This window comes from Dysidea avara, chromosome 10, assembly GCF_963678975.1.
Source record: "Dysidea avara chromosome 10, odDysAvar1.4, whole genome shotgun sequence".
Taxonomy (NCBI): Eukaryota; Metazoa; Porifera; class Demospongiae; order Dictyoceratida; family Dysideidae; genus Dysidea; species Dysidea avara.
The window spans coordinates 8,535,985-8,558,682 of NC_089281.1; the positions used below are offsets into that span (position 1 = coordinate 8,535,985).

Below are 22,698 nucleotides of genomic sequence, written 5' to 3' on the forward strand. Positions count from 1 at the left end.
AGCATGTCTATGTCTGGTGTATGAGTTGACTGTATGTTTGTTAGGTTCCATGTAATGTTTTGCTGAGGTTTGCAGAATGTTTGCAATGAAACTGTAAAGCGCCAACCAAAAAATGTGATTCATCAACTTTGAAATCTGTCGAATTGTTTCACCGCAACTTTGATGGGTCACATTTCTGGTGACTCCCTGTAGTGCATAGATTCTGCAATTCTCTGCATGTAGTAAATTGATCACACAGTGCACATGTACATTTGTATTTGTTTTGTAGCTGCCTTTCAGAAACCATTAACAGCAGACTTCTTACAGTCTTGCCACAATGCAGTCCAGTTCTCCCCAGCTAATATGCCATTCAAGGCCTTTGCTCCACCGAATTGGGACAGCATCTCTATGGAGCAACTGTACAAGAAATCCCCCCAACATGTTTGCTACAGTAAGCGACAGGCAAAGGGGAGCAAAGACATTCCTCCACTGACCTGGCAGTATAATGTACCTGTTGATAGAAACTCTAGTGATGCTAGGTGAGTTTATGTTGTTAATATTCAATCCCAATTAACTTGTACCATATAATTTACTTCAAAAATTTTTTTTAGAAAAATGTTTTCATATGATTCACACTAAAAGAAATTTAGTCTACATGACTGCTCTATTAGAGTAACTTGATCTTTTAGGTACAGTTGTAAGAAAGATTGTCAGCCATGTTATTTAGAGCTTTATGTGTAAAGCCACTAACTTAGTCTTGCTATAGCATTAAAGGCAGTCAGCTGCATGGCTAGTTATGGTGTTTCATAAGTTGTGGAAATTTTTTTGTGCAACATAATACATGAAATTCATTTTACATTTTAAAAAAAAAGAAGCAAATTACAGTGATCATCTGTACAAGCAAAGATGATTGTTTTTAAGTACTACAAGGAAAGTTCAAATTAATCAAATAGTACAATATGTTGTGCGATATGGCAAATTTTGTATATTGCCTATCACGATTATTGCTCTCTTCTTTTAACACGATACGATAAATTATCACGATATACAAATTGCATGAAGTCATGGTAATAAATTGCTAGTATTTGAGTATAAAGCGTGTAAAATAGTCCCTAACATGTACTTTCCTCTGCAAGTAAGTCTGTTACAAAGAAATTAACAACACTGTCTTGAACATCATTTTCTGATGAAATTGCTACACCATCATATATCACGATATAACAATATAAATTTTTTTATCATGGTTACGATATAAAAAGTAATATATCACGATAATCGATATAATCGATGTATTGCACATCACTATACAATAGTACTGTTTAGTAGGGGATCCCCCCAAGTGACGCACATCCCCCAAAATGCTACTTTCACAGAAAAAAAATTACGTATAAAAAGCTTAGAGTTCTAGTCTAATTGATATCAAATATACCATTAAATGCAATTACAGAAGCACAAACATTATAATTATTTTAAAAAAATTACCACAGCTCAAATTTTTGCCTGCCTGCCTGCCTGCCTGCCTGCCTGCCTGCCTGCCTGCCTGCCTGCCTGCCTGCCTGCCTGCCTGCCTGCCTGCCTGCCTGCCTGCCTGCCTGCCTGCCTGCCTGCCTGCCTGCCTGCCTGCCTGCCTGCCTGCCTGCCTGCCTGCCTGCCTGCCTGCCTGCCTGCCTGCCTGCCTGCCTGCCTGCCTGCCTGCCTGATCACAGTCGAAAGGCTAGAGGTTAAACGACACATCATATGACCTCCATGTTACATCATAATAACAAAGTTATGTGCCTTTGAGGATACTGATGAGTCTGCCTCTGCTCCTTGTTTTTCTTTTTATTTTCTATCAAGCTGGTTGTCATCTTCTTCATGCACTAAAATCATATCAAGGCATTATTTTTCTGCATCTGCACTTTCCTTGAGGAGCATATTAATAGGTCACACCCCTTAACAATCTAATAATGATCAAGCGCGGAGACCACACCTCTTAAAAAACTATTTACTCAGAACACAATGACCCCCACCCCCTTATTTGTCTGGCTGTATTAATAATGATAGCAGCTATGCTGTGATACCATCATACATCTTTTGTTTCACTATTAGTTGTGTATATGAGCATTAGGATTGATGTTTTGTATTATGTCACTTGTTTTTCACAACAGTCAACTGGATGATGCACACTCCTTTGATCTGTGCTTTGCGTTAAAAAAGAACTTTGGACATCTTGATGTCACTTTGATCCTCTACCATCCAGAGATTGTCAATCAAGACACTCTAATCTCCCTAGTTTTAAACTGTCCTAAAGCTTCTTTTAGTGGCTCCTCTATTTTTCACAATGGTGATGTTGTCTGTGGACCTGTGAGGTTACAACATTTTATTGACATCACTGGTAATACTGCCACCATCAAGTTTTCCCATCCAGAGCTGATCAAACAGCAGAATTGCATATGTACTTTGGTGATAGAAAACCTGAGCAGCAACCTTAGTGAAATTAAGAAGACAACTACTCCAGACACTAAGCTGGGTTTTACCAGTAGAAGTAGGTTTAGGGTAAACCGGAATTCATTAATGCGCAAAGAACGAAGAATTGTCCATTACTCTTCTCGGAGTAGTGGCAGCGAGTCTAAAACATCTGGGGAGAAGCGACTTGCTATTATGATAAAAGTGTACCCTTTTGCAAAGACATTGACTGAATCTGATTTGGATCTACATCGACTGTTAATTGATGATGTTGTATGTCATGAGAGTCTTATACTTGTAGTAACACGCTATCAGGTAGTGAACAGTGAGCTGGATAATCTGTCGCCATGTTTGCGAACAATGATGGATAACTTGCAACAGTCGGGAGAAACTGTTTTCATTAGTGAACAAATGTGCTACCAAGCTCTTGATTTGTTGTGTTGGATAGCTGGTGTGTTGTTGTATGATAAAGTGAGGTGAGTGTGTGGCTAAGTGTGCTGCTGCGTGTTGTTAATTGTGGTTTAGGGTTTGTGTCTTTCTGAAGTCAGTGGGAGGACTGCTGTCATCATTATTGTATATCTGTTTTCTGGATGAAGTTTCACCGGTGTCTCTTCCACAGAAATTACTGAGACTGCTCCATCTTTGTGGCAGGTAAATCACCAGTGTATATTATATTGTGTGAATGTACTATAATTAGTGATTACCCAACATTTGCACTAGTGGTATGCGATATAGGATATTTTCCTATCACGATTATTGTTCACAATATATCACGATACGATATATATCACGATATACAACTCATCACTCAGCTAGTGTATTTACACTGATGACACTTGTAGCAGTGATGTACTGGAAGTACAATAAAGCATGGTACATGACTAGCATACAACATTGCAAGCTGTTTTATCAAAAAAAGTGCAGTGTACAATGGCATCTTGGGTACATTTTTCTCTAATTATAGCTAAAATCTATACTAAGGCTTATATCACGATATAAAGATTCTGTATCATATCACGATATGGAAAATTTTATCACGATATATCAATATATATCATGTATCGCACATCACTAATTTGCACATACACACACATTCACGTGCGCACACACAGACATGTGCACACTCACTCACACACACACACACACACACACACACACACACACACACACACACACACACACACACACACACACACACACACACACACACACACACACACACACACACACTACATTAAAAGTTTTGTTTGTTGTTACAGAAGTGAACTAATAGACCCAGCAGCACATAGTCTATTTATAGACCAACTGTTAAATGCCATGTTGGCAATGCTACCTTTGGTGTCCACCATGAGCTACAAAGGAGCACTACAACTCTTCTTCCACATCCTGTCATCCCATGTGGGACCATATCGCCAGCTTGAGGTGCTGAGAGCTTGTCGTGATAACTTATGTACTCTTACACCAAAACTACAAGTCGGCACAGAACTACTCACCCAACTGCTCAGGGCAGAGTAAGTGTATCAGAGTGTTGACGCATGTTAGTTACTGCTGTAAGTACATATGTTTAAGCCCCTAATGGTCTAGAAGTTATCTGGCCTAGAGCTTTGGTTATTGTGATTGCAATGCATATGTCGTGTTATAATGTACGTACATGAGTACCTGCGTATGAATAAAATAGGTGTATATGTGTATGAATGGATTGTGCACTGTAGGTTTGATTTACCTGTTATCAGGAGCAGAAGTTTGCTCACACATCCTCCTCCTGTGTCACTACCACTTGGCCTTGACACGATGACTGCTGACTCACGTTACTACACTAATGAACGTCACAGTGATGACTCTGAGTTACAACTGCTCATCAATGCCTCTGAGTCTGTTCTAGGCAAGCCAAGCTCTGATGTAGACACAGGCAGTGCCTCTGTTACTGAGGGTGCAAGGTATGGTTCTGGGAGTTTAAAATCATACACAATAGATTACTATGATGGTAGCAGTTCTACATATGCTAAGGAGAGCACTAAACTAGAACGAGGAATACGGAATCCATTCTTTGCACGAAGATTCTCAACAACTTTGCTGGAGACACTAACACTTGCATACTCTTTTAAGAGTTTCAGCCATGCTTCTATAAGTGTTGTAGAAAAAGCACTGCCATCTAAGAAGGAAGTTGTAGATCTTGAATCGCTTTTGGTTGGTCATGAAAATGGACTCACTGTTGGGTACAATCCCTTACCTCCTGACACTGCTAAGGATTTAAGAAATGCTGATTATGTTCCTAAAGGTGTCGAAGACCTTGATAACACTGAAGATGCAGATACTCCACGGACACTGTTCACTTTGTTTGATCTACCATGTTTAATGCGCAGTAAACAGATACTTATTGAAGGTATTGAGTCAGGGGTTGGATATTCAATAGTGCTAGACCTTGAGAGATCTACTGAACTAACTAACATTTGTTTGAACACAAGTCACCATCGCATTGGCTCAGTCATCGTAGATGTGTGGGGTGAGAATGAGACAGAAGAGTCTGCTGTACGATTGGTACAGACCACAGATGTGAAATCTAAGTCCATCACTGTAGGAAGCCTGCTACCTGCACCTATATGCCGATATCTCAAGGTATGTTTGCATGCATGGATCATATAGGTCAAAAGCATAATGATATGTCATTACAGATTACTTTTGTGATTGCTCTTGGTGCTAACAGAGAATCTATCCAATTTCCTATTGGGATATTGTTTGGTCGTCCCCTCTGTGCCATTGAGCGTCCATTGTCATGTCAGTTAGTACAGGAGATTCAACATCGACTGAAGTGTAAGTGTTACACAGTACAGTCATCACTAGCACCACTAGTGTCACTTTACCTTAACCAATTTACTACTGACAAACATCAACAACAAGTACTAAAGAGCATGGGACTGGCTATTAGAGAGCTGTATGAGGCTTGCCGTAATGCTGAAATACAACTGGACAGGTTTAAGAGAGTTGTGATTGAACGACAGGACAGAAATGATTCTAACAACCAACCTCGTGACATAGACTTGATACAGAAGGCTAAAGATACTAAAGATGTTGAAGTGAACCGATATGAGATCATAGCCCAATATTTGGTGTCCGCTTGTATTGTGATTCTCGGACAAAAGTCAACCTTGTCACAAGCTGATAATACTGATGATGACCCTGCTACACTGCCTACCAGCTACCTGCCTCTGATACTTGACCCACGCTTTCAGCCAGAGTGGTGTTTACAGTTCTCATATGAAGAATGTCATACATTATTCTACTCATTGTGTGTTCATGGAGTGGCTGAGGAACAAGTGAGACTGTGTGTCTTGTTAGTACAAGCTTGTGGTGTACAGCAATGGTGGAGTAGCTTCATCACTAATACATTCTTGGACCTTTTCCGCTCCAACCCTGATCGAATATTCTCCAAAGAAAAGTAGGTGTACGTTTTGTAGACATTCATGCTAATGTTACACTGACTGTTTTGTTTTGTGCCTAGGGTATTTCTTATCATTTCAACTATGATACAGAAGACGTTATCTGTTGAAATGTTGTCTTCCCTCCTGGAGGCAGCTGGGAAATTACTTATTCCTCAAGAGACCGATCATGAAAATACACTTGACATGGAACAAATTGAGTGGCTGTTGTTTCTGTTCTCGCACATGTTGAGCTCAGTTGGTGCCACCAGCATGACACAGAGTGGCATAATCTTGCCTGGTAGTACCACCTCTAGCTTTAACAGTACTGCCACATATGCTCATAAACTAAATGAGATTGAAAACCAGATTAAAGAGAAACAGAATCGCATTGAACACCTTGATAGAGGGGTAGGACAAAGCACTGGTGACAAATCATACATCTTGAAGAAGGTGCAAGAGATTAAGGAACAAGCCGAGAGGGAAAAGGTTGCTTTACGGGAAGTGAGTTCTCAAATTCTGCTGCCAAAGAGTGACATAAACTCTATATAGTTAATATATTCCTTGGAAAACAAACTAAAGAACACATAATCACAACCACTGTTTGTTACAGCTGCTCCCAATGGATGTAGCTCCATATATTCTATGCTCTGAAAACAGAAAGACCACCATATTTTAGTCTTGTAGTACACCTTACTTAGTGGTTCCCATTGTCTCCACATCTATCCATCTCTGTAGTATGTGGGACTTGTCTTAATGGTCCCCTGTAGAAAAGCCACCTCTTTAAGTTAGCCACTTTAATTTCTCTAAATTAGAAAATTTCTCAGCCATTTGCTCAGTAAAGCAATGCAGTTTGGCCCATACCTAGCCAGCTTAGATTTCACCATGTATCTTTATTGCACTGTATAATGTGTGTGTGTTTGTAGGATGCTAGTATGTTACGTAAACGCTTGGACGAGATGAAGAAACAGGAGTCAGATGATACAACTGTAAACTCACTGGCCATGTTATCAGCAGTGACTGATGATATCAAGCAGCAGTTAGCCAGAGGAATTATGTTTCTTATTGTATCATACATTGATGGCAACGTCAGCATTGATGCTGTTCTAGGAGCGTGCTCCGTATGTTTGTGTATGGTGTATGAGTACAGTATCTGTAGTGTGTGTTTGGTTTTACTTTGCCTATACAGCAGTACTAATTATCCATGCATGTATTACTAAATTTACTATCTAGAGCTTCTATAGAAGGATGCTTCTTCCTGACTTGTCAGGATACTCTTCTGTCCTTTTTGTTGGTAAAGATGGAACTGTTCATTACTAGAAGGTCCCACTGTGAAATTGTCAGTTTTGTGTAATAAATTGTACTGTACATTAAATGCTTGAGCTTTACGTGTATGTTTATTTCTTCTTAGACTTTAACTCTTCTTGTGGATTCATGTTCAACCAGTCTACAGCTGAGCTGCTTGTTGACAGGTGTCCAGTTTCATCAGCTGCTCACCTTCTGCATCAGTTGGCAATCAATGAAAGCAACTGGAACTGATCCTCAACACGGCAAGTTGCAGTGGATGTGTCGCAGTGTGGTATCACTGATATCAAACCTCATACAAAATGAGTACATTTCTTACCTAAAACACATCTCTTTGAACTGGCTACCTATTCAACCTCCTGCTGCCAACCCAGATGAATCTAATTCTACGACAGCCAATGATAAACCCAAAGAACCTGTAAGCAAGGAAGATAAGGTTGAAATTAAAAGTGATATTACTAGTAGTGATATTGGTGCTGATAGTGGTAATGACGAAACTGATTCTAGTAAACTAGTTTCCATTCCTGTTAGCAACATTTTTGTTGCTTCCGCTGCTAAAAGTACATCTGATTCAGATACTATTAGTGCACAGAAACTGTCTTCAAGGCTTGCTGGAATGTCAGTCTACTCCAGTGCTGTTGATCACAGACTGATACATACATTTAACTTGCTTGCTGAAAAAGATTACCAGCGTCTAACTAATGCAGAGTTTGAACATGTGGTGACAGCCATACGCCATTCAGGCAATACTCACCATTCAAAACTTCATTCAATTTCCAAGGGAAAAGCCAGTCCATCATTGTGGAAAGATTTTGATATCTATCCGTCAAGACAGACTGCAGATATGCTAACAGAGACACTCAGTGAGTTGTTGTCAAAATCCCAAGATCCATTTTGTAGTATTTCTCTTGTTGACGTTCTGGAATTCTGGAACTCTCTTGTTGCAATTGAGTTGTCGAAAATCCCGACCTTTTCACTCAGCAGAGAGGAAGATAATTCGAGTGATGTGACTGTGGATTTTTTTTCTTCAAAACTTGTAGAATCTCTATTGGACTATCTTGCTAACACTAGCTCACCCATTGTACTACAGACTTGGCAGTTGGTGTTTTCTTTCATTAAAAATATTTTAGTTGTAAAGAAGTACGATTGTCAAGGAGCTGACTATTTGCTCAACTCAGATTTGTTTGCACAGGCTCTAGTAAAATTTCTCACTCATAAATGGAGCACTAGTCCTTTAGTGGAACCAAGAGAAGAATCTAGTTGTTTGTTAGAGAGTTCATTCAAAGCATTTCTTGCTGAAGTTGAAAGTATCGTCTGTGTCAACCAAGATTTGCCAGTTGTTTGTGGATTGCAGTTTTTAATGGATGTACTTTCTAAAAGCCTGAGAAATCTTTTTCAATCTGGTGGTGGGACTTTCACAGTGATGCTGTTTGCAGAATATTTCAGTGGTAGAGCCAATTTAACTAAATCATTGTCTTCACTAAAGAAAAAACCAGCACAAAAACTGTTGCGCAGTTTTAGTGAGCTGTTTCTAAACAGCATACAGTTTGTAAAGTCCTATTTGAGCTTCTCTCAACGAGACCAGTTTGAGCTCCGTGGTACTGAAAGCAGAATGCAACGTCACCATTACATGCGTGGCGATGAGAATGTTATGTGGTTTACTTGTCAAAATGACAGTCATTATACTGGCAAACTTTGCTCGTTGCTTCTACAGTCAATCAGACAGCTTTGTAGTGAAACTAACATCACTGAGCAGGCACTTGAGGCATTAGCTTTATTTACAGCTATGCTGACTGGAGGTTCTGAGATGGATGAAACTCAAGAAGTGGTTTTGTCTTACACAGTTAGGGAGCATCCATTTTTAGAAGTTCTCTTTTCCAATGAGGAACTACTTTACAAGCTGTTAACTACACTGAATAGTAATATATCTGCTCATACATTGTTGTCAAAACCAAAAGCTGCTGGAAACACTGCTACTGTAACTAGCAGTAGTTTTGTCTTGCACATATTCCAAAACTTTGCTCAATTTCTCGTCAGCAACTGTACCAATATGTCCTGCTTTCTGAAACCCTCCCTCAGGTGTTTGCAAGATTCTCTAAGCTCTCACAGCAAGGGATACAGCCTGTCAAGTCTAATAGCTAATATACTAACTAAGATTTTCGATGCTCCATCTAATAGCACTGGAAAAAATGAGCAGTTGGTACAATTTTTCAAACTTGGCGGAGCAGATTTGGTGTTTCAGGGTCTCATTCGCAGCTGCCAATTCAATAAGAAAGTTGGGAAGAGTATATTTTCTACTACAATGGCCCACGTCACAAAGACAGATCCCTTACAGCCTACCTCCAAGGATGGCAGCTTAACAAACTTTGCTACCTTAGCCACAGTACAACTCTTAAACTCTGATGGAAACACTACTCAAACATCTGGCACTACCAGTACTCCCCAGCTACAAGGCTTAGTGAGTGCAACACATACGTATTCTTCTTCACGTAGTGCAAACCTTGTGACAACAGATGCCATGTTTGTAAATGGATGGCTAAATCTTGTACTGAAGTTTCCTTATCCCATCTTACTGTATACTGTTCAGGTGTTCTGTCCGTCCAGTAGCTCGTATGCTAACAGCTCTCCAACTATGATGGCACTTGGAATACTACACCAGTCTAACAATAGCCCTGCATTGCCTGTGGTGTCTCCAATCATCTGCAGTGGCACACATTGTCAAGAGCTGAAACTCAGCCAGCCCAAGCCTACCCAGGAAGTAGTAGTTTATTTAAAGAGGCCTGCCAGTGGTGGCCAACTAAGTCTCTCTCAGATAACTGCACTTGGTTCAGGCCTGTTAACTGACAATTGTTCTGAGGAGAATAGCAACTCTATAGAGCATCCCAGTACTGGCTGGCTCAATTTGCTGTGTGACTGGATGTTGTCATCATGTGGAGAAGAAGTTATTTCACCTCTCCTGGAACAAGCTAAGAGTCAGACATCTACACTGGTAGATGCTAGCCTGAAGTTTATTCAGGAGTCCACAAACTTGGAACTGTGTCACAAAATGGAACAGGTTCTTGTGTTTCTCTATACCAACTTAGAGGAGTTTAGGACTGGGCTGCTCCGTCAGCTGATGGGGATTAGCTCCGGAAGGCTGCAATCAGCTCCACCCACCAGCAGCATTGCAATACAGTTGCTGTACAAACTGTGTGTTAACTCACCTGACAACATGTAAGTAACTTACTATACTGTACATGTATGTATGTATGTACGAATATGTGTGTGTGTATGTATGTGTGTATGTATTGTATTGTATATATGTACAAGTATTTCTATAAATTTGTGCATGTGTTGTGCATGCGTGTGTGTGTGTGCTACTTACTTTGCCATTTTTGTGTAGTTTGTTTTCAGCTATTGGATGGCTATCACAGTTGCCAATGGTGTCCAAACTACCTGCTGCTCACATTAGAGCCATTGCATCGGCTGTGTGGCTCCGTAGAGGTCAGGATAACTTAGAACTACATTTATCACAAGATACATTCAGGTGTGAGTGTGTGTGCGTGCATGCGTGCATGTTTGTGGTGTGGTTTATACTGTGTGGATACATATGTATCACCATGCATAAATACTTGCTTTTTTTTTTAGTTCATTGTTAGAGTACACCATCTCCTTGGAAGTAGCAAGCTCAACAAAGTCAGCCATGTGCTCACTGCTATGTGCAGTGTGTGCCATGATTCCATCATACTTTGCTACCTTTATCAAGAGCACCCGACACTTATATGAAAATCCTGATGACCTTGATTCCAAGCTCCTCTACTGTACTGCAGTGCTATGTAACAACAATGGCTGTCTGAATACACTACTAGAGTCTGGAGCTGTAACTATCATATGTGAAAGACTCACGGTTATCTTTTCTGAACTCAATAGCATTGCTAAAACAACTGTAGCTAGTGAAGAAAGTGAAGATGCTATCTCCAGTTTGATAATTGCTTGCCGGCTGCTTGCATTTTTAACTCAATTAATTTCCAATCACTTGGCAGCTAAAAATTGGCTACTTGAAACAGAAAATGTATGTGATTTTTGGAACCCTCTAATGGAGTATTTAGTGTACAACCACAAAGCATACAACCGTGCCAAAAATATATTCTTTCTTCGAGTTGTGGTAAAGTTCTTCAGAGAGTGTTTGTGCCTCCACGCTGCCAGCAAAGTAAAATTCGTAAAGTTGCTCCTTAACTTGATGACCACCAGTTCCAGTGATAATACTCCTACAATGACTCCATTGTTATATGAGTTGCTAGTTACCTTTATTTTCAACATGGAGTACATTTCTGTGATACTTAATGTAAAAGAGGCTCCACCTGGTGTAATGTTCTCCCAGCATCTTGTGCACACTTATGATTCACAGCAGTTTCACCCATCGCACAGCATAAGTGCTTCTACCTTTATAATGTACTGCCCTGCGTCGACTTTTTCACTGGGAAAGTTGCAAGATCGTTTTCTTATCCCAACTGGAGGAAGTAAGCCATCAGGGACTCCTGCCAAGCAGGAATCTCATCTAGGAAAGAAAGGCTTGGACTACAATGCACCAACTCCAGATATGTTTTACCTGTACAACAATGATGATGACATATATGGCTCTTTCTCATCTAAGGCTAAAGGTCGTTCCAAGACTGGAGATAACAAATCTGATAAGTCAGAGTTGCCATTGTTACAGCATAAACTGGAATTCAGTTTGGATGACAAGTCACTTCACCCAGACATTAAACTAAGTGAACTGTTACACCATTGTTCATGCAATCACTTACCGCTTGTTTTAGATTGTTCTGTTGTGGATGCAAAAGCTCCAACACAAAGCACAGTTCTTACTGACTCGGATTTAAAGAAGTCACCTGAATGTGTCGATACATTGAATACATTCATTGAAGAAGGAGGGCTACCAATTATATCGAAATGTCTTCCATTTTTGTACAAACACTTTTGGCCTAAGGAAGAAGTGTATGGACACTGGGACAAGTCTATGTTGGCGTCTCCTGATGAGGCAAAGAATTCTTTATTGCGGCCACATGTGTTGCCTTCCCTACCCAGTTGTATTCCATTTCATTCTCTGTTCATGCTTGGATTGTCACTGAGAATCAAATTCCTTTCTCAAGCACTGTCAGACATGCCCAGTACTTTCATGCTGTTACGGGCTTTACTGGGAATTGAATCTGGTAATTGTTACTGTACTGTATGTTTACTGCTGTGTTATAAATGATGTTCACATTTATGAAGTTTCATAAAAATCATACCGTCATAAAACTTATCAGGAAATATACCATTTTTAATTAAATGGTTAACAATATTCCTGATTTTTGACACAAGACATTTTCAGATAAGGATATTCCACTGTAATTAATTTTCCTCATGTTGGAGTTGAAATAATAGTATATATACATGTTTATAATTGTAGTGTATTTTGCTAGGCATAAGTCAGGACTTGACATTGGAGCCATACAACAAATTCCAGTCATTGTTGGGTGATAATGCAGTGGGTACTGATGTTGGGAACTCCTTACGTGAGGAAGTGTTTGCTGCCGGGGTAGCACACCATCTGCTTCACTGTCTGAGTTTGGCAGGCCACCATCCTGTGAGGTGTAAAGAAAAGGTAAAGATGATAGTTCACTATGTGTAACAGCACTTACTGTTTTGTTTATTGGTTTAGGACTCTACGATTTCATCTTCACCAGTTTTCAAAATGAAGTATGTTGGCTTGTAGTGTAAGAACTACAAGCTCTCTATTCAAAACTGCCATTTATAATCCAGTATGGCCAAACATGTACAGTTGCTGAGTATAGAGTACAAGAGTAATAGTAGACACTATAATATTATTTAAGGCCCAGAAGTCCATAAGAAAACCTTGCAACATTTCTTGGCTTCTGGTAGGAAGGACAAGTACTCAAAGCAGGGGCGGTGGAGCAGGCCAAAGAGTGAGGGGGCCAGGCCAGCTGTAAGCTGAAGACCAAAAAAAAACCGTAACTACCTGCTGACAATAGCTGCTCTCCACCAATTATATCTCCTTATACATACGTATAGTAGCTTGCTACACTGCTTCTCTGAATACTGTAACAGCTCTATTAGAGTATCTAGATCCTGACTGTTCTATTAGAGTATCTCGATCTTTTCTTGCAAACATTGTCCTATAAAAGTGGGAGGGCCATGGCTCTCCCATCTCCACCGCCTATGACTCAGAGGCTGTGAACATTTGTCCTTTACAAGTGTGAACAGGAGCCCAATCCGTTAGCACTACAAGGCGCCTTGGCATGAAGGGGTGGCTATTTCAAGGAGTCTTGTATACACGGGTTTTTTTTTGGCAAAATGGCATTGCAATATTATGTCATTACAGTTACGTAACCCCTTACACTAGAATGGCTTTAATCATTATTCCTTATGCTTACATTATCATGCCTAAAAATTCTTAGAGTTATAGAAGTCCATTTCTGTAGCTGAAAACACCACCTAAAGTATGTACATTTCCCATACTACTGAATAAAGCCACTTTAGAGTATTAACTGAGTCTCTCCCATACACAGTGGTAGCATAGGAGTGAGCAGTAGCCAAACCAACAATGTTACGGTGGAGAGTAAACAGTACTGGGCTAAAGGAACTGGTTTTGGTACTGGCTCTGTCAACTCCAAATGGAACATGAAAGAGACTGTGTCCAAACAACAACAAGAAGAAGCACTAGTAACTACTCTGTTTGAGGTTGGTAATGAACAAGACTTGTTTATCATGTTTGTGATGTATTTTTAGGTGTTGGGTAAATACTTCAAGGTGCCAGGAGGTGTCAATGATGTTCATTGCTTTAGTGCACAACTTTATGAAGTCTGTGCTAACTCTTGTCTCCTACCAGGACTAGCCTCTTATCTGCACAATGATTCTGGTGAGGTTTTTTTAACCTTCTTCACTTTCTATCATTTCTTTACTTTTTTAGTGCTTGATATGTCCAAGCACGTCACACTGTACATGTCTGTGATGCGGCTAGTACAAGGGATCAGTTCTAACCAGGTGTTAAGGCCTCTACTGTTACTGAACTATAGCTCATCTGAAGAGCCTACCTCAGGGCACACCCTCACCAAGCTATTGGCCCAGCTAAAGGAAACTGTTACCAAATACTGTAAAACAGTCAAGTAAGTTTCAATAGGAGCTCTGTTATTGCTCTTTCAAGTTATTTCTCCTGGTTGTACAGAATTGGTGACAAGACAAAGAAGGTGAGGTCATCTTCTGACACTGAGTTAGGTTCTACTGAGTACCAAACTGGTCCTCCACTGCCTCCAAGAGATGATGGCAAGAGCAAGGAGAAGGGCAGCTTGAATGAGCTAATAGCCAGTATCAAAGTGACCTGTGAACTAGTTGCCAACATGGCACAGGAGCTCAAACATCAGGAGAGTGATGATGGAAAAGAATTGTTGTCTGCTCGACCAACACAAACAGTGGATGAAGCATACATGGAGACTATGAAACCACTTCAGTTTGGTATGACGTTTACAATTAGGCTCAGTTGGTAGAGTACTTACCTGGGCTCTGGGTTCATTTCCCAGTACCTCTGTTTTTTCACTTCATAATTTTTATTTATTTATTTATTTTGTTTCTTTTTTTATATTGCTCTGTGTTCATTTATCAAATCACTAGACACTTATTGTATGGTGGAAGAGGATGAAGATGGCCAACACACTCTTCATGTGCCGTACTATTATCAGGACAAGCTACTGTCAACTGTGACTGTTCAAATGAGTGCAACTAAAGCAAGAAGGCTGGCCCAAGAGATTGCCAGCCTTAGCACATCCTTACCACTCTCACCAAGCTCTAGTGTTTTTGTAAAATGTGATGCAGAGCGACTAGATGTGATGAAAGTACACATATTTTATTGTGTGAGGATATTTTTTAATATCATCTACTCAATAGGTGCTAATTACGGGACCTGCAGATACACCATATGCAAATGGATGCTTTCTCTGTGATGTATTTTTCCCTCCAGAGTACCCCAGCCAACCGATGTTGGTAAATCTCGCTACTACTGGAAATAATACTGTTCGTTTTAACCCCAATCTATATGCTGATGGAAAAGTGTGTAATTCATACTTTATCTTGTATGCATGTCATACTGCTGTTGTACTTGTAGGTGTGTTTAAGTATTCTTAATACCTGGCAAGGGAGACCTGAAGAAAAGTGGAATGCCCAGACGTCTAGTTTCTTACAGGTAAGCACACAGAATAATTTTATTATAAAAAGAGATACCACTTTTTCCAGGTGTTAGTATCTATCCAGTCACTGATCTTAGTTCCAGAGCCATACTTTAATGAGCCTGGTTATGAGCAGTACAGGGGATCATCGTATGGGAACAAGCGATGTATAGTCTACAATGGTGAACTGTATTGTAACACTATGAAGTGGGCTATTATTGAGCAAATCAGAAACCCTGATCCATGTTTTAAAGAGGTGTGTAGTTTGTTACTGTGTGCTTGCGTATGTATACAGGGTACGTGCATACGAGTGCACATGTGGGTGTGTGTTGGAGGGGGGGGAGCAGTGTTGGGGCAACTAATCACGTATTACTTGCAACTTAGTTACAGTTACATATTACCAAGAGTTCATAATATTTATATGGGATACTCTCCCCCATACAAATATTATGAACTCTTGATATTACCCATAAAATAAAGTAACTGATAATATTACATATAGGGGGAGAGTAATATTACAATATTATGAGTAATATTACATATAATATTACTCATAATATATATGTAATAGTTATACCATGGCTGCAAGGGATTTTGCTGATATATACACCCAAAGCACGAGGGCCGCAGGCCCGAGGGCTGCGGGTGTATATGTCAGCAAAATCCCAAGCAGCCATGGTACAAGTGATATATATCACTTGGGGCGCACTCACCTAATAGGTGAAAGAACTAACGAGAACTCATCCCATTTGTTTTATACAGTAGCATCTGAAGATCGATTGTGGTTTTAATAGCGTGGGCTAATAGCCATCAAAACGTTGTCCATACGTTAAAACGTCATTAATACGTTACTACGCTTCAACACGCAATGTTAGAAAACTTGCGATTGTGGGATGGAGTTTATATTGTTATCATTTTTGTACTAAGTTAAGCCAACTAACTTCGCTATTGGGACAGTAAGTAAGTTATTATATTAAGTTAAGTACTTAGAATTGTAAGTTACTAACCTATTTCAATGTAGCAGTAGTAGCTTTGCTGTTCCATGGTCTGTTCAAAGGTTGATACGCGGTGGGTAGAAATACGCATCCACAATCGCCCAAACAATTATTTTGTGCCTTCATTATCCTTTAGTAACAACCAACTACTCTATCTTAGCCTATGTACTAAGCTTAGCAACCTCTACAAAACCGAGTCCCACAATACAAAGCTCTATGTCGCTCAATATAACGAGTCAAAGCGCATCGATTCTTTGAACTGGCTGGGTATCAAAGTCATTGGCAAACCGCTTTCCCATGATATTGCCCGGGCAATATGCGAGTTAAACACCGAGCGGCGCCTTTGAACGCCCACGCTAAAGTGGTATATATATACTGAGGAGAGTATCCTACTCTCATATACCAGGGCGTATCATGAAGTTATGACGTAACGACAAGATGCTGTGGTTTGTGATGTTGGGGAAGCCATAAAAGTGCAAGAATCGTTATCGCCCTTTCACACTTGTGACACTCAAGATAGCCGTATTCGCGAAAGAAACACCTATGGAGCGGTCTTAACCCATGAAGGAACGATTATAGTTGGGTGAGAAACGCTTAGAGCTGGAGTTAATTTGGTTGCTAGCAACGTTGGTAGGCATGCGTTCAATCGATACCATGTTCAACTAATCACATCATTAATTATACAAAGAAAAACGGACGAACTTAGAAGTGTTACATCATAACTTCACGATACGCCCTTCTAAGTAAAGTAACTTGAGTTATATTACTAGTTTTTATAGCATATTTTGTTATAGTTAGGGATGGGCAGTATTGCTTTTTTGAAGAACGGTACGGTATTAGGAAAAATACCTCGGTATCACTAAATACCTTTTATATTGTACACTTTTTAAAAACCTGGGTAAGCTATGATTTACAACTATACCCACATTGTGCTAGTAGTGAAAGTTACTTTTAAAGGAACAAATGAAATGACAATTGTACCACAAAGTAAGGTTTGAATATCGCAAAAGGTAAATTATTGTGTTTGTCTTGTCCACAGCATAAACATGGTTGTATGGGGCTTGACTTCATGTGTAGCCACCACTAAACCACCAAAAATTTAATTAATACGTTAAATTCGTATTCGGTATTTTTAGAAAGCCACAACAGTATCTGAAAAAGACCTTTTTAACGACTAATACCTAAATACCTCCCAACCCTAGTTATAGTTACCACAAAAAAAAGTAATGATATTACATAACTTGTTACATAAGTAACGCATTACCCCCAACATGGGGGGAGGTGTATTTTACATGTTTGTAGCTATGTCTTGCTGAGTGCTTTAATTAATATATTATCTATTCGTGGCATTCCCCCAGTAATGGAGCATGGGATGTATTGTAAAAATGGTTAAATTCATCACTTGTCTTAGCTACTGTATCACCTGAAGCATGCTTATAGCATCAAGCAATTTTACTTATAATGAATTAGATTAGATGTGTTGGTGTAGATACTTGCAATAGGTAACATACACACAGTATCACATGTTACCACAAAACACAGTAGGTGTATTAGAATGTACGCCATTGGGTGGATATTACAGGTGATTTATCGTCATTATCATGCAAGACGGGACAAGGTTTTGGAACAGTGCAAGAACTGGAAAACTGAATTAGAGTCTGCCATAGAAGTGCATAGTGACGACGCTGGCACGTTAAAACAACTCAAAACACAACTAAGCAAGATCACTCAACTATTACCATCCCTACAACAAGTACTGTACAAAAGCATAGACCTTAGTGAGTTTGATGCTAAACAAAAAGAATCCGAGGATGAAGAAAGTAAAACGAATGAAGAAGAAAACTCTTAGGGGATTTTTAAGACATATTAATTTTTTTTGTAGAATAATAATGCAATTTTATTTATGTATAATTTCAAAAAATACTGTATGAAATATAGAAAATTAGAAATGCGGGTTGACTAAGATGTTACGTTAGCAGTGTTATGCCAGCTTTGTTACAAGCGTTCACAATTGCATTTCGCCATGTTTGTGCTTCAGTTAAAGATTCTGCAAAGATTAAAAAGACGAATATTTGTAATACATTGATTAAATTTACAATCATACCTCCTCGTAATGCAAATGTTCTGACTGATGTTACAACCTGTAGAATGAAACTAACTTGTGTGTGTAGCTGCTGAAATTATTTACCATAAACTCATTATCTTGCACATTAGAAACTTGATGTATGTGTTGTAACTCAATTGTCCCTGAAGGTGATCTACTCTATAAGAAATAAAGACAGCTATTCACACATGTCAGCTATTACTTAAGTACCATGTTATAGGCTTTCCTGATCACAAGCAATTGTCAGTCAAGCGTATGATTTGATCAGAATAGAAGTGATTAAAAAAAAAAACATTCCTAACTTACGTGACCCATCTCAGTGATTTTGTTATTACCCATGATTTAGCTTGAACAGAGACAGCATTGAAAAACTTTAGCACCTTAACATCATTGTATGCCTAGATTTGTGACAGACTGAATGGCATAGTAATTGTTGATGAAATTTGAGTAGGTGGAAAGATTGATCATGAGGGAGCCATACGACCATTATTCATGATTCATGTACTCTTTGGTACCTATTACTGACTGCATACTTATGGTATCATAGCATAAAGACAAAAATAATGATGTTGAAGCCTTCAATTCACAAATATCTTCTACCAAAACCCATATCAAATTATGCCAGGTTGTGTTCATGATTTCAAAAGTTCTATACCCAAAACTGGGTCTCTTCATCCTTGTGTAGCCAAAGGCATATATTATACTGTACTGGTCAAAAAGTGGAAAACTACCCCCATTTTACAGAATAAATTTTGTTCTATGCTTAATTTTGACGTTGTGCATTTTATTTTTAGCACAAGGAATGAATGCCTAACATTCATGAAAATAAGACAGTTGTATAAACTATATTATTGCACAAATACTGCTACATAACATACCCCTCTAGGAGCAACAAGCGACAAAAAGAAATATGCACTTACTCCTCCTTTAAAGTAGGCTAGTTGTTTCGCTGTGAGTACGAACGTTCGTAACTTCCAATCCGTATTGATTTTACCCCTCTTGTACATCACGCCTTCCTTCAGCGTAGCCATGCTGAATTCACGGCTATCTGCTGTGTATTAATGCTGAGATCGAAGCGAAGCTCTTGAAAATAGCTTAATTATAAACAAAAAATAACTCTAATTGTTTAGCTAACTCCTCCCGTTTTATGCTACAATCACGTGATTAAAGTTGCTTGGAAACGCATAGCAACAGTCAATATGGTGCGCGTGTTTGTCAACCACGTTGATACTTACAAGGGGAAGGCGATTAGCAAGGTATAGTCGTACTGTATGGGATGAAAGGACGCAGTCAAAGTGTTTTTAGGTGTTTTCGTCTTCCGTGATTGGAGCAAGTTTGGAAGAAGAAAATGAAGACACCCAACCACCAGCCGATAACGTTTCAGCTAGTGCATCAGGTCAAAATGTTTATGAAGTGATTGGAACTTTCAATGATAAAACTAGTGAAAAGCCAAGCTGGGTGACGGAAATTATACCAGTAAGTAAATTTGGAGGTCCCACTGTAAATTCTTGGATTTTTTCCGCAGCACACAGACAATCCCAGTGAATTTCTTCCAGTTCTTTTAACATGTGACATTATTATTTATGATGTAACATGGGAACAAAGTCAAACAGAAGAAGCATCATGGGCCATACAAGGTTTAGTTGTGTGCTTTATATTGATGTGATGTGAGTGTGTCATTTCTATAGCGTTACATGATCATTTGAGTGATTATACTACCCCAAAAATTTTCATTTGTTTATCAACTGTGCTTACATGGGCTAAGAGCAAACCTCTTGATCCAGTAAGTCTCATAATGTACATTGTGTGGTATGCAACGGATGAATGTACCAGTTAATTCTGTTGCACTCCAGGATGATCCTGAGGTTCCTTTTACTGAAGAAGATTATCGTAGACGGAGAAACCATCCAAACTTTTCCAACCAAAACGCTACAGAAAAACTTGTTATCAAACTTGGAAAAACAGTATGTGATTGTTCATCATCAAACTACTGTTGAAATTATCATACATGTAGGATAAAAATAAGCTTTTTACCTATGTCGTTGCATCAGGACTAACTTATGGATTAGAAGAGGAAGTTTTTCATTTCTTTTTCAAGGTGAACTTTTTTTATTATTTGTATTGTTAAAGAAATTAAACTAACCAACCCTTATAGGCATCTTGGCACGGTGAAATACCTGCTTTACCAGTATTTGGAGATGGTCAAAATGTAATACCAACTATACACATACTGGACTTGGCAAGGTTTGATTTCAAATTCTTCCAGGATTCTCACATTGTGTGGAATTGTTTAGCATCTTAGTAAATGCAGCTGAGAGTAAGCCAAAAGTTCGTTACCTTGTTGCAGTGGATGATTCACATTCAACATTAGAAGAAGTTGTTAGGGTAAGTCTCACAACATCAATAACTTTTTATGACCTAGACCAAATCCATCTGTTTTATCCAGGCTGTCAGCACAAACCTGGGTACTGAAAAGGTCACCATGATCCCAGCTAAAGATGGATTATTAATTAAAGACATCAGCGTTAGTATTATCCCAGTGGGTGCTTAGAATTACTTGGAGATATTTTGATAGCAATATGACTATGACCACTTAACAGTTAACCTCAGGATTGAGACTAACTTTGTAAAGGAGAGCATGCAGGTTAACTGGAAAGCACAGGTTAATACATGTGACTATAACAACACCCTAGAATGTATGCTTTTTTTTCAGAGTGGTTTAGTGGAAAATATTAGTGATGTGATCAAGGAATACAAGGAAGAAAGAGACTTGATTGTAAGGTGTATTTTTAATGGTGCATTCTTTAAGATACTCCTATCATACAGCCAATTAAAGTTTGCATACTGGGTCCCCCTCAAGTTGGAAAATCAACGGTTGTGGCAAAACTCTGCAAACATTATAAACTACATCACATCCATGCAGCTGATGTTATCAGACAGCACTTTGAGAAACTGGTACACATGTTCATGTACTTCAAAGTTTCAGAATGCTATAAAAACTACTTTAGGAACGGCAGGCATCTCGGGCGGATGAAGATGATGATAACGAAGAAAGTGATGATCAAGCACAGGCTGCTCAAGAGATGCTGGAACTTTTCAAGGAAGACAAGGATCAAAACAGTGGCAGGCTAAGTGATCAATACATTATTCAGTTCTACAAAGAAAGGCTTCTCTCAATGCCCTGCCAAAACCAGGTGACCACAAGACATAATGAGAATAACATATGTACTAATGAATTAACAGGGTTTTATCTTGGATGGCTTTCCAAAAACCTATGAACAAGCCAAAGAGTTATTTGCACCCCAAGAAGAAGTTGACGATACTGATCAAGATGCAACACCAGTCAACTACAATCAACTAATCATGCCTGGTACGGACGTCAATGACCGTACTACTCTCTTGCTATATTTTGTACTCTACAGATGTAGTAGTGTCCCTTACAGCAACTGATGATTTTCTTAAACAGAGAGTTATCAACTTACCTGAGAGTGTCATCAGTGGTACCCACAATAATGAAGAAGGTAGTTATTATTTTACTTTGTCTTTGTTGGTGTACTCCAGACATCTTTGCTGGTAGGGTTCATGCGCAGACTTACTGCCTTCCGGGAGCAGAATGAGGAAGATGATACCGTGTTAAATTACTTTGATGAGTTGGAAATACATCCTGATGCTATTGGTATTTAATGAATCATCTTAACTGGGCTGCTAACAAATAACACTATGACTTAGATGCTAGTGCAAAGAGTGAAGAGATTGTAGAAAAGATCAAAAAACTGGTTGGAGAACCTAGAAATTACGGTAAGTTAGTGAAATCTGTTGTAATGTATATAACCTAGTTTGTCAGGTCTCACCCCTGAGGAAAAAGCTGAAATGGAAAGAAAAGCCCAGGAAGAATTAGTAAGCTTAAAGCATTTTAATGACTAAATGAAAATTTCTACTTCAGTTAAGACAGCAACAGCTGGCAGAAGAAGAGAGAGAAAGACAAGAAGCAGCAGAAAAGGATCTAAGGGAACAACGCAAAGCAGAATGGGTTAGTAAACAATGAACAAAATGAACCGCTAAAACTACACGTACACCTTTAGAATGAGCACTTGGCCAAGGTACAGCAAGAAGAACAGGAGATGTTAGAGACACAATCCATCCCACTAAGAAACTACCTTATGAAACATGTCATGCCAACACTCACACAAGGACTGATAGAAGTGTGCAAAGTCAGGCCAGATGATGCAGTAGATTATCTGGTAACTAATTCC

General features: G+C 39.2%; 3 protein-coding genes across 3 annotated transcripts in view; 2 read left to right on the forward strand and 1 right to left on the reverse strand.

Annotated features, from left to right (window-relative positions):
* LOC136236575 (baculoviral IAP repeat-containing protein 6-like) overlaps window positions 1–18,759 on the forward strand; it is a 25,683-nt gene extending 6,924 nt beyond the window's left edge. The window contains exons 9-30 of the mRNA XM_066026788.1: window positions 269–518; window positions 2,127–2,900; window positions 2,950–3,075; window positions 3,684–3,935; window positions 4,137–5,040; window positions 5,097–5,860; window positions 5,924–6,344; window positions 6,767–6,961; window positions 7,252–10,358; window positions 10,528–10,671; window positions 10,773–12,337; window positions 12,590–12,771; window positions 12,829–12,866; window positions 13,697–13,868; window positions 13,917–14,046; window positions 14,098–14,293; window positions 14,353–14,639; window positions 14,796–15,016; window positions 15,069–15,230; window positions 15,286–15,363; window positions 15,414–15,602; window positions 17,924–18,759. Coding sequence (XP_065882860.1) covers window positions 269–518; window positions 2,127–2,900; window positions 2,950–3,075; window positions 3,684–3,935; window positions 4,137–5,040; window positions 5,097–5,860; window positions 5,924–6,344; window positions 6,767–6,961; window positions 7,252–10,358; window positions 10,528–10,671; window positions 10,773–12,337; window positions 12,590–12,771; window positions 12,829–12,866; window positions 13,697–13,868; window positions 13,917–14,046; window positions 14,098–14,293; window positions 14,353–14,639; window positions 14,796–15,016; window positions 15,069–15,230; window positions 15,286–15,363; window positions 15,414–15,602; window positions 17,924–18,190 — 10,424 coding nt within the window. The 3' untranslated portion in view covers window positions 18,191–18,759. The remainder of the gene's footprint in view (window positions 1–268; window positions 519–2,126; window positions 2,901–2,949; window positions 3,076–3,683; window positions 3,936–4,136; window positions 5,041–5,096; window positions 5,861–5,923; window positions 6,345–6,766; window positions 6,962–7,251; window positions 10,359–10,527; window positions 10,672–10,772; window positions 12,338–12,589; window positions 12,772–12,828; window positions 12,867–13,696; window positions 13,869–13,916; window positions 14,047–14,097; window positions 14,294–14,352; window positions 14,640–14,795; window positions 15,017–15,068; window positions 15,231–15,285; window positions 15,364–15,413; window positions 15,603–17,923) is intronic.
* LOC136236582 (pleckstrin homology domain-containing family A member 1-like) lies at window positions 18,187–19,578 on the reverse strand. Its single transcript, XM_066026795.1, has 4 exons — window positions 19,366–19,578; window positions 18,530–18,604; window positions 18,446–18,482; window positions 18,187–18,388 (listed from the first exon to the last, which is right to left on the reverse strand). The coding sequence occupies exons 1-4, from the start codon at window positions 19,474–19,476 to the stop codon at window positions 18,309–18,311; spliced, it is 303 nt and encodes a 100-aa protein (XP_065882867.1). The 5' UTR covers window positions 19,477–19,578; the 3' UTR covers window positions 18,187–18,308.
* LOC136236576 (adenylate kinase 7-like) overlaps window positions 19,577–22,698 on the forward strand; it is a 3,289-nt gene continuing 167 nt past the window's right edge. The window contains exons 1-20 of the mRNA XM_066026789.1: window positions 19,577–19,701; window positions 19,751–19,921; window positions 19,971–20,082; window positions 20,134–20,228; window positions 20,299–20,409; window positions 20,460–20,543; window positions 20,601–20,689; window positions 20,740–20,830; window positions 20,892–20,969; window positions 21,021–21,107; window positions 21,159–21,221; window positions 21,272–21,400; window positions 21,454–21,639; window positions 21,689–21,815; window positions 21,868–21,966; window positions 22,023–22,121; window positions 22,175–22,243; window positions 22,290–22,342; window positions 22,389–22,475; window positions 22,528–22,686. Of these exons, the coding sequence (XP_065882861.1) occupies window positions 19,645–19,701; window positions 19,751–19,921; window positions 19,971–20,082; window positions 20,134–20,228; window positions 20,299–20,409; window positions 20,460–20,543; window positions 20,601–20,689; window positions 20,740–20,830; window positions 20,892–20,969; window positions 21,021–21,107; window positions 21,159–21,221; window positions 21,272–21,400; window positions 21,454–21,639; window positions 21,689–21,815; window positions 21,868–21,966; window positions 22,023–22,121; window positions 22,175–22,243; window positions 22,290–22,342; window positions 22,389–22,475; window positions 22,528–22,686 (2,046 nt within the window). The 5' untranslated portion in view covers window positions 19,577–19,644. The remainder of the gene's footprint in view (window positions 19,702–19,750; window positions 19,922–19,970; window positions 20,083–20,133; window positions 20,229–20,298; window positions 20,410–20,459; window positions 20,544–20,600; window positions 20,690–20,739; window positions 20,831–20,891; window positions 20,970–21,020; window positions 21,108–21,158; window positions 21,222–21,271; window positions 21,401–21,453; window positions 21,640–21,688; window positions 21,816–21,867; window positions 21,967–22,022; window positions 22,122–22,174; window positions 22,244–22,289; window positions 22,343–22,388; window positions 22,476–22,527; window positions 22,687–22,698) is intronic.